Raw genomic sequence first — 10,924 nt, forward strand, 5'->3', positions numbered from 1 at the left:
GATAGCTGAACGCTTACTACAAAATAGTTCTTTTGAGAGTGAGACCCATCCACACAAGAGTCATGTGGGAATGACAAACCACTAGATTATAGGTTTTGATGCGTTGTACCTATCAGAGAGGGTAGGCAGGCCATTGTCAGGCTATCAATGTGCCAGTCTTGCCTCCTCATCACAAGCAGCAAGTCCTATAGTAAAAGATGAGCTAATTAATCGGAAGCTTTGCAAATGCTCTATGAAAGTATTAAAACTATTAGGAAAGCGGGGGGTGTGTGGATGACAAAGAAGTGAATGATATGCCTGGACAGAGTAAAGGGTTAAATAACTGAGCTTTCTCAGAGAAGCAGTCAGGGAGTATGCTATAGTTCCTGTTTGTGTGGAATGAAAGGAATCCAGGCAGACAGACAGACAGACAGACAGACAGACACACACACACACACACACACACACACACAGAGAGAGAGAGAGAGAGAGAGAGAGAGAGAGAGAGCTCTTTGAATGAAATGTATAAAATTAATACTAAACCTTATTATCTGCCATGCATAATCTGACAATAAACAATATTTGCCAAGCACTCTGCAGTTTAGAAATATCTCTATGTACATAATGTATCTCATTTGATAAGACCATTGAATGACAGGACAGTTCAGTGGACAGTCTACACAACCTAGTTTCAAGAAACCTGGGTCTGCATCCTGTCCTGTGAACAGTAAGCTATGACTTTTGGAGAGTTCCTTTGCTTCTCCGGAATTCTATTTACCTTTTGATGAAATGAGGGTATTAGGTGGCTGGTTCTTAAAGTCCGTTCAGTTCACCAATCACAGTGACTTCTGCTTAACTGACGTCATACTTCTTTCCCTCTAGATCCAGGATAAAACGCTCTCACTTTGGAAATTTTCCAAGCACCAGTGCATCTCTCTGACTCTTCCACTGATGTCCCCAAGTTAAATGGTCTGAGTGATCCCTCTCTTAGGTGCTCAGGTAAACAAAGGATGCTCGGTTCACTGTGGAGCAACAGTCTCTCCCTTTTAATTGATCTCTTTTGATGCACATTCTGCCTGCGCCCCTGGTCCGAGGTCTATCTCACTTCATCTTACACTGTGATCCCTCCCAAACCACCGCCAAGGACAGCTAACAACCTTCCTATGTTTCATGTTAGAACTCAAGAAAAGGTTTCAGTGGCTAATTTAATAAGTGTTTTTTTCAGTCTGCATGGGAGACGGCTGGGGACTTTCCCAGTATTGACATACCTAGTTCTCTGTTTTATATTGGTATAAATAGGAAATCCTAGCCAAGAGAGATGTGCATGGGGGTATCTGGATAAAAGGGATGGGATGTTGGGAGGAACAACCTTTCTGGTCCAGAACACAGAAGAACATTACATGTTTCTATTTCCCCTTCTATATTCTTGGCACCTTTGTAAAAAAAAAAAAATCTATCAGTACCTTTCATTCTTTGCTCAAATCATCTGATATCTTGTTTTTACTTGGTTTCAGCCAAAGAGATTAAAAGGCAGTAATACCTCTGTGTGTAAATTCCAGGTCACTGGACTGTGACCACACACCTGTGTGATTTTTAAGATGAAAGCTGTTATGGTCAGACGTTGAAATAAATTTCTCCCTTCCAGTCACAGCTTTCCAATGTGAAAATGGTCCCTTTGTAGTGCAGATCTGGGCATTTCAACCATGATTACAAGATGTGAAATACTTTGATGAATCTCAAGAGTTGAATGTGAAAGATGATAGGAAGTTCAGAAGCACCAGCAGGGATGGATATTCTTCCACCGGTTCCACATCTTGTTAGTATTCGAGGTAAACTACGTATCTTTCTGCCTGCTGGATCTTCTCTCTCCTCTTTTCTTTTCTTTCTCCCCCCCCCCCACCCCCCTCCCCCCGGAGCTGAGGACTGAACCCAGGGCCTTGCACTTGCTAGGCAAGTGCTCTACCACTGAGCTAAATCCCCAAACCCTTCTTTCTTTTTTGAATAATAAAGACTTAGAATTACATAAGATATAAGCCCACCTGCAATCAGAGTTGGTGTCTTATGGTTCATCTGCCCCCTGCTGTGGTCTTCAGCAGCTGTTTTAGGCTTTTTAGCAGGCAGGCTCCTTCAGGGGAGAATGTCAAAGCTAGGCTGAATTTTGTTCTTAGTGACATATTTAGGAATGTCTCAAAGTCAAGTTGATCACAGACATACTGGATTTATCTGCCTTTGGCTAGTTTTGCTTTGCTGCTGGGCATATCATGGTGTGCCATCCACATTCCTCTATGCCTACCAGTCAGGCAGGCTACTTCCACAAATCACTGCCTAGAGACCATGATCTTACTGTCCACTCCACTTAGACTGCACAGAATGGATTTCTAATCCAAAGGAAAAAGCGTATTTAGAGTCAGCCGCAAGATAAGCTGAAGAATTCTTGCTGGTTCCTTTCTTTCTGGGAGGCGATTTCCTTAGGCATTGTTTTTACAAGCCAACGAGAAAGCCCCATATTTTTCAGCACCATGGACTCTATATTCCCCTCCCTAGAAATCCAGAACTTCACACGTTAGCAGAGACGTTAAGCAAAACCTCATTTTCTATATGTCTACTTTGCGAACGGCTTCTCTCTGCTCGGTCCCTTTGCATCCCTGATGCGTCAGTCCTTATTCCTCCCCCTTTCTAGGGGCTGGGGAGGCAGAGCGCCACAGAGGAGCTGAGCCTGCAGACCTGACATCTGATTGGCTGCCCGGCTCGTGGCTGGGCTATAAAAGAGACCCCTCCAGGCTCCGGAGCCAGAGGCTCAGAGGATTCTGACCGCATCTTTGCCGAACAGAAGCAACTGTGCTCAAAATAGAAACAAGATCTCTCCTCCCCGCTGCCTTTCTCTCCTCGCTGCGAATCCCACAGCTACACACGATGTGCAAAGGACTTGCAGGTCTGCCGGCTTCCTGCCTGAGGAGGTAAGACTAGTTTCTGTTACTGGCCAGACTCAAGTTTTGCATAGACTTTCTCCTCAGTGACTTGCATGCTTTGCTTACGAAGTTCTCTGGGATTAGGAGGCAAAAAGCAGTGGGTATCATCTCTAGGACTAGCCAGAGGCTTTGATTTAGGGAGCAGACTCCTCAAACGTTGCTTCCTGTGTGTTTTATTTCACATAACTTTAGTTTGGGGGAATGCTTCTGACTTTTAAGCTTGGTCCTTTCGTCAAGATGTTTTGGTTACACAGTGATAGGCTGTCTGGGACGCATCTGTATTCTTTTGGGTGATTCTTGTCCCTGTTGAGCATTGCCGAGCACCCAGAATCACGCCTCTCTGACAACACACTAGTTCAGAAGCCCCAAAAGGAAGTTTGGAAACATGGTCAGAAATGCTCTCAGTGGTGTTCTGCAGTTCCTCCACTCTATTTCCATACAAACAAATGTGAGAGGAAGAGATGCTTTTCCGAACCAGATCTCTCTATCTTTCTACCTCACCTCCAGTTGCTGATGTGAGACATGGTTGAGACATAAGTACTGATGGTAACATATCAGCTTAAAGTTTTAGAGGCACCCATGTGCCTTTTTTTAAGGGTATGAATAAATTATTTCATAGAGCATTTATATAGTAGATGGTTTAAAATAAAACTCGAGGTTAGTCTGTATTACATGGTTTCCTCTTGAAATTAAAGGTCAAAAGTGAGTCTCTCTGTGGGTCTACCAACTCCCTCCATCCCTAAAAACATTGCATTTGTGTGCTACTGAGCCTGCCTTCCACACATTCTACCATTCAGGAGTATAAACACAGTAATCATATTTTTAAAAGGAAACAGGGAGGTCTGATGGGTAGCGAGGAGGAGGCAGCAGATGCCTCCTCACCTTTACTTCTGAGTCCCGGAGTTAACTGAAGTGAGCGATTCCAAGCTCCTGTCAAATTATATAAAATCAACCGTGCAGAACTTAGGAGTGTCGGGACTCAGATTTGCCCCCAGCAAATAGTTTGGGGGACAGATGAAAACATGTAAAGGGCTAAGCAGCTCTCATCTTCAGAGAAAGGGGTTCCAGAGGGTCTTATCTGCTCAAGGTCACATGATTGGTGGTGGCGGAGGAAGGACCCCATCCAGGTTACCTGTCTCCAGTGACTTCCGAAGTCACTTTGATTTTTATTTTTACGCTTCTGTTGTGACACAAGCATACTTCCAGCTCTTTGGAAATGCGTTTGCTTTAGTGTTAGCAGCAGCTGCTGGAGCTCAGGCAGGAGGCAGCACACAGAGATAAAAGGTCATTTCTCTTAGAGCCGGATTATAATGCATCCATAGCATCACTTTAGAACTGTCCCAGCTCTAGTGATTTTATCTTGCTGTCACTGGGGAGGGCTTTGTCACCAGTCAGCAGCAGGGGAAAAAGAGAAAGGAAGACAGCCTTGGAAGGGACGGGAAAATGCTACTGAAAGAGCAGCCCAAGAACAGTGCCAAGATTCGGACATTCCGAGAAAAAACACTGATAAGCTACCAGTGAGCGTCTCAGCATCCACCCTAAAACGCCACTGTGCACCACCCTTCTCTTTTAACCCTTCCAGACCAGAACATCTCATTCCTTGTTGATTTGGAGACACTATTTCTCTCAGACTAGTTTTTTTGTCTCTTACAATAAAAGAGATAACAGTAATTAAAAAAAACTATTAAGAAAGAATGACGGTGTTGAGCTGGAAGTTCAAGTCGTCAGAACCTCTGCTAGTGAACTGGAAAGTGCTCTGATCGAATCATTGCTCACCTCAGCAGTGACTGTCTTGCTTCTCCTATCCCAAAGTCTCACCCACCCTCCCTAGTGTGCATCTATCTCCCTGTTATTTGGGGTTTTATTTTATTTTAGCTCATGCTGGAGATTGCCTAGAAACAAACCCAGTGGGGCTCAGCCTTCATCCTGAGCATTCAGGTCATTTCTGCTCCTCTTTGCAGGGCTACACACACAAGCTTATGCTCTGTGTACACACACACACACACACACACACACACACACACACACACACACACACACACCCTTAGGAACTGCTTCGCTACCACACTCAGTGCTGGCTGAACTCACTTCTAGTTTATTGAAGTGCTTCTGTAGCTTGATCTAGGAAATAACACCCACCCTCCACGAGGTGTGACCAGAAGGAGAAGGTGTCATGTTTTGCAGTTACTGCATGCATTTCAAAAGGGCAGTCACTTATTAGCATGGTTTCTCCCAAGATATCAAAGGTCATGGGCAGAAACAAAGGAATCTCTTCCTGGGATTTGAGGTTACTGTAACTCCCCCAAGGAAGCTGCTTCAGACCCACACAGCAGTCAAGTCTCTCTTTTAAAGAAACCTGTTTTTCATGTTAATTCTTTTTTTCCTTGCAGCGCAAAGGATATGAAACATCGGCTGGGCTTTCTGCTGCAGAAGTCTGACTCCTGTGAGCACAGCTCTTCACACAGCAAGAAGGACAAAGTAGTCACTTGCCAGAGGTGAGAGAAATGGCCTTGGTGAAGAGCTATTGGGTATTAACTTTCTGATGGTTGAGATGTTGCATGAGAAGAGTGGGTGGGAAGGCAGGCCCTTAGTTGAGCCAGATTTGGATCAAGATGGCTTCCATTTCAAGGTGAGGGTACACAATTGTAATCTCAGCACTTGGATTGTTAGGAGGGTCATGAGTTCAAGACCAACCTGAGTCTTATAACAAGATCTCATATCACACACACACACACACACACACACACACACACACACACGAGAGAGAGAGAGATAGAGAGAGAGAGACTCCATTTTCATGACAATCATAATTAGATTTTAAATCTCTACGTATTTTGTGAAAGAAGTATACTAATAAGCAATAGATCACATCTCATCTTAGATTTTTTTCACTTCAGTTCTATGCTGTGTATTTAAATCATTCTTTTTTTTCCCTTAATGTCTCCAGGGTGAGCCAAGAAGAGGTCAAGAGATGGGCTGAATCACTGGAAAACCTGATTAATCATGAATGTAAGTAACCATACTTCTGTCTTTCTCTCATCACAAAACAAGCACACACACACACACACACAGAGAGAGAGAGAGAGAGAGAGAGAGAGAGAGAGAGAGGGAGGGAGGGAGGGAGGGAGTGAGTGAGGATGAGGATAGGGTACTCTGTATTAGATAAGTCATCTCCTATTATGTCAGTTTAATGGGAACTGCAAAGAAGACCTTGATTGCCTCTGACCTCCAGAGTCAGGTACAAGAATTTTATAGCCAATATGTTTCAGAACTTGGTCAAATTCAATGGAAAGTTTATTTAGGAACTATCTGGAATATCAACAAGAAAATCATCCCTCTCGTTGCATGGACAAAATGGCAAAAAGAGAGTCACATAATGAGGTCTTCTAGCATAGTGGACCACAGCTCTCATTGTAGACCCACCTTGGCAGTTGATAGCCACACAGGTTCCTCAGAATTATAGTTCCTTGAAAGATGATTCGATCTTGAGTAGAAATCACTAGATAAAACTGGGGTCTTCTAGATACCAAACATACATTCGGGCTGGCTGACCCCAGAGAGGGAAGGAAGCGGGAACCTCTTCAGCTCACACCAGGCTTCCTAAGTACCTGGGCTGCTTTATTGAAGTGTTCTATCTGGTAGGTTGGCCAGTGTGGTGACTGTGGCTCTTTGTCCTCTGTCACAGGTGGACTGGCAGCTTTCAAAGCTTTCCTGAAGTCAGAATACAGTGAGGAGAATATTGACTTCTGGATCAGCTGTGAGGAGTACAAGAAAATCAAGTCACCTTCCAAACTAAGCCCCAAGGCCAAGAAGATCTACAATGAGTTCATCTCAGTGCAAGCAACGAAAGAGGTGAGTTTCCACGGCAGAGGACTTTCTGGATCTTAGTGAAGACTCCCAGGAGTGGTATTCAGGGTCAGAATTCTTTGGGTCTACCAGTTAAAAGAAAGGATGGGGAAGGCTTTTATAATCTGATCAACCTTTTAAGTAAATCTATTAGGAAAAAAGTTAATTTTGTCCATGTGATTTCAATGACTCTCCTTAATAAATACAATAAAAAATCTCCTCAATGTGAAAGAGAATAAAGGAAAATCAACTGCTCTTCCCACTTAGGAGCAGAATGAACATTTTATACTCTCATATATGCCAGGGCACACCCAAATGTCCTGGGCTTCATTTCTGGGAGAAATGTAAAGGAAGGGTCCCGGCTATTTCTTATTGAGTATAAGCCTCTCTTCAACGGGGTACTAGATCTAATACAACCTTGGTCTTTGCATTTCAGGTGAACCTGGATTCTTGCACCAGGGAGGAGACGAGCCGGAACATGTTAGAGCCCACGATAACCTGTTTTGACGAAGCCCAGAAGAAGATTTTCAACCTGATGGAAAAGGATTCATACCGCCGCTTCCTGAAGTCTCGATTCTATCTGGATTTGATCAGTCCTTCCAACTGTGGGGCAGAGAAGCAGAAAGCAGCCAAGAGTTCAGCAGACTGTGCTTCCCTAGTCCCTCAGTGTGCCTAATTTTCACGCAGAGGCAGAGATCAGAAATGCCAAGACTCTATGCCCTGGGAAATCTGAGGCCAAATATTGATCTGTATTAAGCAATGCTTTGCCCATGTTGTAGCCTAGTGTCCATGCTGCCTGCCGTGTGCTAGCCACTTCCATGTAAAACTAGACTTAGTTGTGGTATTGGGGTTTTCCATTGGGGTATGACCCAATTCATTTCAAATTTTCCCAAGTTTCCTTAAGGGTGTCATGTGAGCAAGTCTCCAAATAATGGCCCTGTAGGTCTGGATGTTCAAAGGTTGCTGGCCGTCCTCCCCCTCCAGCAGTTTGACTTCAAGTTAGTTGGTTGGTCCCACTTCATGTGACATCACGTGCACATGCAATGTCAGCCAGCAGCACTTCCTACAGACTCTGGAGTTTAGGTGAGACTGATGTGTATATGTGTATATTAAATATATATAATATATGCATATACATTTTGTATATATTGTATCTATGTATTCAAATATGTGTGTGAATGTATGTATTTATACATTTGCGCATGCACACACATTTCTACAAGAGTAGATGGAAAAGACCCTAGGTGCTCAAATTGGAGTATGTACACATGCTTACACGCATGTTCTGATCTCTGGTCCTTCATACTGTGTTTGAACAGGGCAAACTACATTAACTGCCATGCAGGCTAAGACTTGGGGACACTAACTTGTGGAAAACCAGTTCTGTAAAACCATTGGGTCTTGATGGAGAACAATCAGGGGCTTCATGTTTAAGCACTGACGACAGCCTCCACATTGAGCACTAAGCTAAGGGGTGATGACTCTGAAAAATCCGCTGGCTGACACAGAACTGCCTTGCATCAGTGATCACTACTGGCACTTTTAAGTCCCTGTGCTGATGGCCTTCCCTCCTTTGCCTGGGTGCTGGATTGGTCTGGAGTTGGGAGATGGGATATTAGAGCTGAATGGAGGAAAGTGGTCCAGGCCTTGCCAACTAGCCCTCTCATGGGCCACTGGCTATGTGAGGGCCGAGGACCTAGAGATGATCTATTTCTTTCCTCTCTTGATAAGGTGCTCTTCTAGTCCCACCCCCTGAGAACTTCAGCTGCCAGATGAGCCTCCTTAGTTCACTGTGGTTGGTGGTTCACTTTCAGAACCACAGCTTGGCTCGAAGCTACATGCCTACATTTGTAAAGCTTCCTCAGAGGAAAGGTTTTGTTTTGTAAGGAGGAAGTAAGTTCTCCCAAACTGAAAAGCCCTCCTTGCTTTCCTGCTTTGAGGTAAGAGCTTGCCCATCCTATCCCAAACATCAAGGCTAGCAGAGACCGACAAAAGGAGAGAGGAGAGAAAAAGGAGAAAAGAGAGAGGACAGGATATCAGTTGGTAGGACTACTGTTTGGAACTTTTCAAGGCACATGAAATACTTGAAAATTTCTCATTTGTGTTATTTATGATGTTGTTTTGTACAATGTTTATATTATTGTATTGTTTTATAAATGGAGGTACAGGATGTTACCTGAATTACTAATGAATGCCCAGGAAGTAATTTTCTTCTCATTCTTCTAAAACTACTGCCTTTGAGAGCACACACATTCTCATGCACACATTGCACCCACTGTTCCAGTCTACATTACATGCATGAGCACCACTGTGGCTAGTAAGTCAATGTACTGGGCTGCAAAACGAAGACACTGGAGCCATGTGTATCCAAGTCTCATCGGACTGAAGAAATTGTTTTTCTAATTGCAACCTTCTTGTCTCTCTGACAGTCTTGCTTGTAATGTCCCCACAGCTCCCTAACAGTGTTCTCCACCCCATTTTTTCTTGTACACAGTTCCACGATCTTGTTTGTACAACTCTTTGGTCTTGCCCTGCCCTGATATTATCATAACTTTGAGATTGTACCTGTACTCGCAGACTGCTGTCTCACAAATAGGTCTGGAAAGTCATTCTGAATGAGAAGTAAATTATTTTATGTAATACATTTTGAGTGTGTTTTCAATTGTATTTCCATTGCTCTTTGATATGGTGAGCCTGCCTGCTGCTGGTCCATGCAGAGACTACTCCTTCCATATGCATGCCTAATTCTATCATGTGCTTTATAGGCCTCAACGCTAATGCTTCCAATGAAACACACATATCTTAATGATAAGAGTAAATAAATGCTTCCTACAAAACAATCTGCTTGGAAACACATTAATGATCCAGAGAGGCATGTCGTGAGAGACAGCAGGGTATAGAATGCCTTTAGAAAATGACTCACATTGAGTCTTTTATCCCTTCCCTCCTAGATAAAGGATAGGATCCAGGGAAGGAAAGCAGAACCTGCCTTGTTTATGCTCTGGTTACTTTCTCCCCTCTGCCTGCTTCTGCTCACAGACCCAGGGCTGCTATAGGTTTGCAGACTGTTGGCAGATGCAGCGGTCTGTTTGTAGGTCTTCAGTGGGCTTTAAAAACAAACAAACAAACAAACAATAACAACAGGGTCTCACTCTGTAGTCTGGGCTGGCTTGAAACACAACTGCAAAGCCCAGGTTGGACTCGAACTCATTGAGATCCTCCTGTCTTAACCTCCCAAGTGTTGGGATGACTGATACATGTCTTCTTGCCTGGACTCAGTAGGGTTTGAAGGGGTGGGGTTCACCTTCTGAGCAGCTGTCTGCTTTCATCGACCTGTCTGAGTGAGAGAAGGTGGGTCATAGGGAAACGGAGAAGGCTGAGGTGCCTAGAGGTGCCCGGGAGGCAGCTCTCAGCCACAGCTGCCCAATATCATCTTCGGCCTTGGCTACTATATGAGGAAGAGGTCACAGAATGCTCACCTCTGAAATCAGTGCCTTATCATGTCATGAGACCCCCGTTTCCTGGTTCTTCCATTTCTTACTGTAAGAGTTGTGCTCACAGGGCAGTAGGCATAGATGATTGTAGGCATTTTTGAGTAATGATCCTTTTAAAGCTCTGGCAGGAACCCTGGATCCTATACTTAGAAAAGTACACAAAGGAACCCAAATTTCTCATAAATATTTATACAAAATGTTTGCAACCCACCCCTCCCCAGACACCGACTGAGATCTCGCTGTTCTCCTTCTCCTGCACACTTGCTTCTCCCAATGGCCCTGAGGTAGAGATGTCAATCATGAGGATTGACTCTGAAATCTTTTACAGATGAGGTAACCAACACAAAGAAAAAGCAGCTTACCACCATGCAAGTAACAGAGCTGGGGTGTGCACAGAGGCATCATGGTCCACGAAGAACAGACCAGAGACTCACAGCAGCCTCCAAACAGCCACACGCAGATGGACTAAAAGCACCAAAAGGTGTCACTTGCAGTCATATCGATCAATAATGAAGCCAAAATCTATTCTCTGTTGCTCCCTTCTTTCTGGCAGTTTTCCAGGCTATGTGTTCCAGAAGGTGTGGGCACAAGATGGGGGAGTGTTGATGCTTAGATAGTGTGTGGATTCCTGGCTGT

The 10,924-nt window shown here is 44.1% G+C and overlaps 1 protein-coding gene across 1 annotated transcript; it reads left to right on the plus strand.

The window, feature by feature from the left end:
• The first annotated feature begins 2,744 nt into the window (after positions 1 to 2,744).
• Positions 2,745 to 9,438, plus strand: Rgs4 (regulator of G protein signaling 4). The gene is made up of 5 exons (XM_028864349.1): positions 2,745 to 2,936; positions 5,339 to 5,443; positions 5,896 to 5,957; positions 6,634 to 6,800; positions 7,231 to 9,438. Exons 1-5 carry the CDS (start codon positions 2,893 to 2,895, stop codon positions 7,468 to 7,470), a joined length of 618 nt encoding a protein of 205 aa, XP_028720182.1. The 5' UTR covers positions 2,745 to 2,892; the 3' UTR covers positions 7,471 to 9,438.
• Positions 9,439 to 10,924: the final 1,486 nt, after the last annotated feature.

Source organism: Peromyscus leucopus, chromosome 15 (assembly GCF_004664715.2).
Source record: "Peromyscus leucopus breed LL Stock chromosome 15, UCI_PerLeu_2.1, whole genome shotgun sequence".
Lineage (NCBI taxonomy): Eukaryota > Metazoa > Chordata > Mammalia > Rodentia > Cricetidae > Peromyscus > Peromyscus leucopus.

Bases quoted from the DNA above. Each gene is read 5' to 3' on its own strand.
- Rgs4 (XM_028864349.1), top strand. From the start codon at position 2,893: ATGTGCAAAGGACTTGCAGGTCTGCCGGCTTCCTGCCTGAGGAG. The intron at 5,958-6,633 runs GTAAGTAACCAT...CCTCTGTCACAG, and splicing joins AAACCTGATTAATCATGAAT to GTGGACTGGCAGCTTTCAAA. The intron at 6,801-7,230 runs GTGAGTTTCCAC...TTTGCATTTCAG, and splicing joins CAGTGCAAGCAACGAAAGAG to GTGAACCTGGATTCTTGCAC.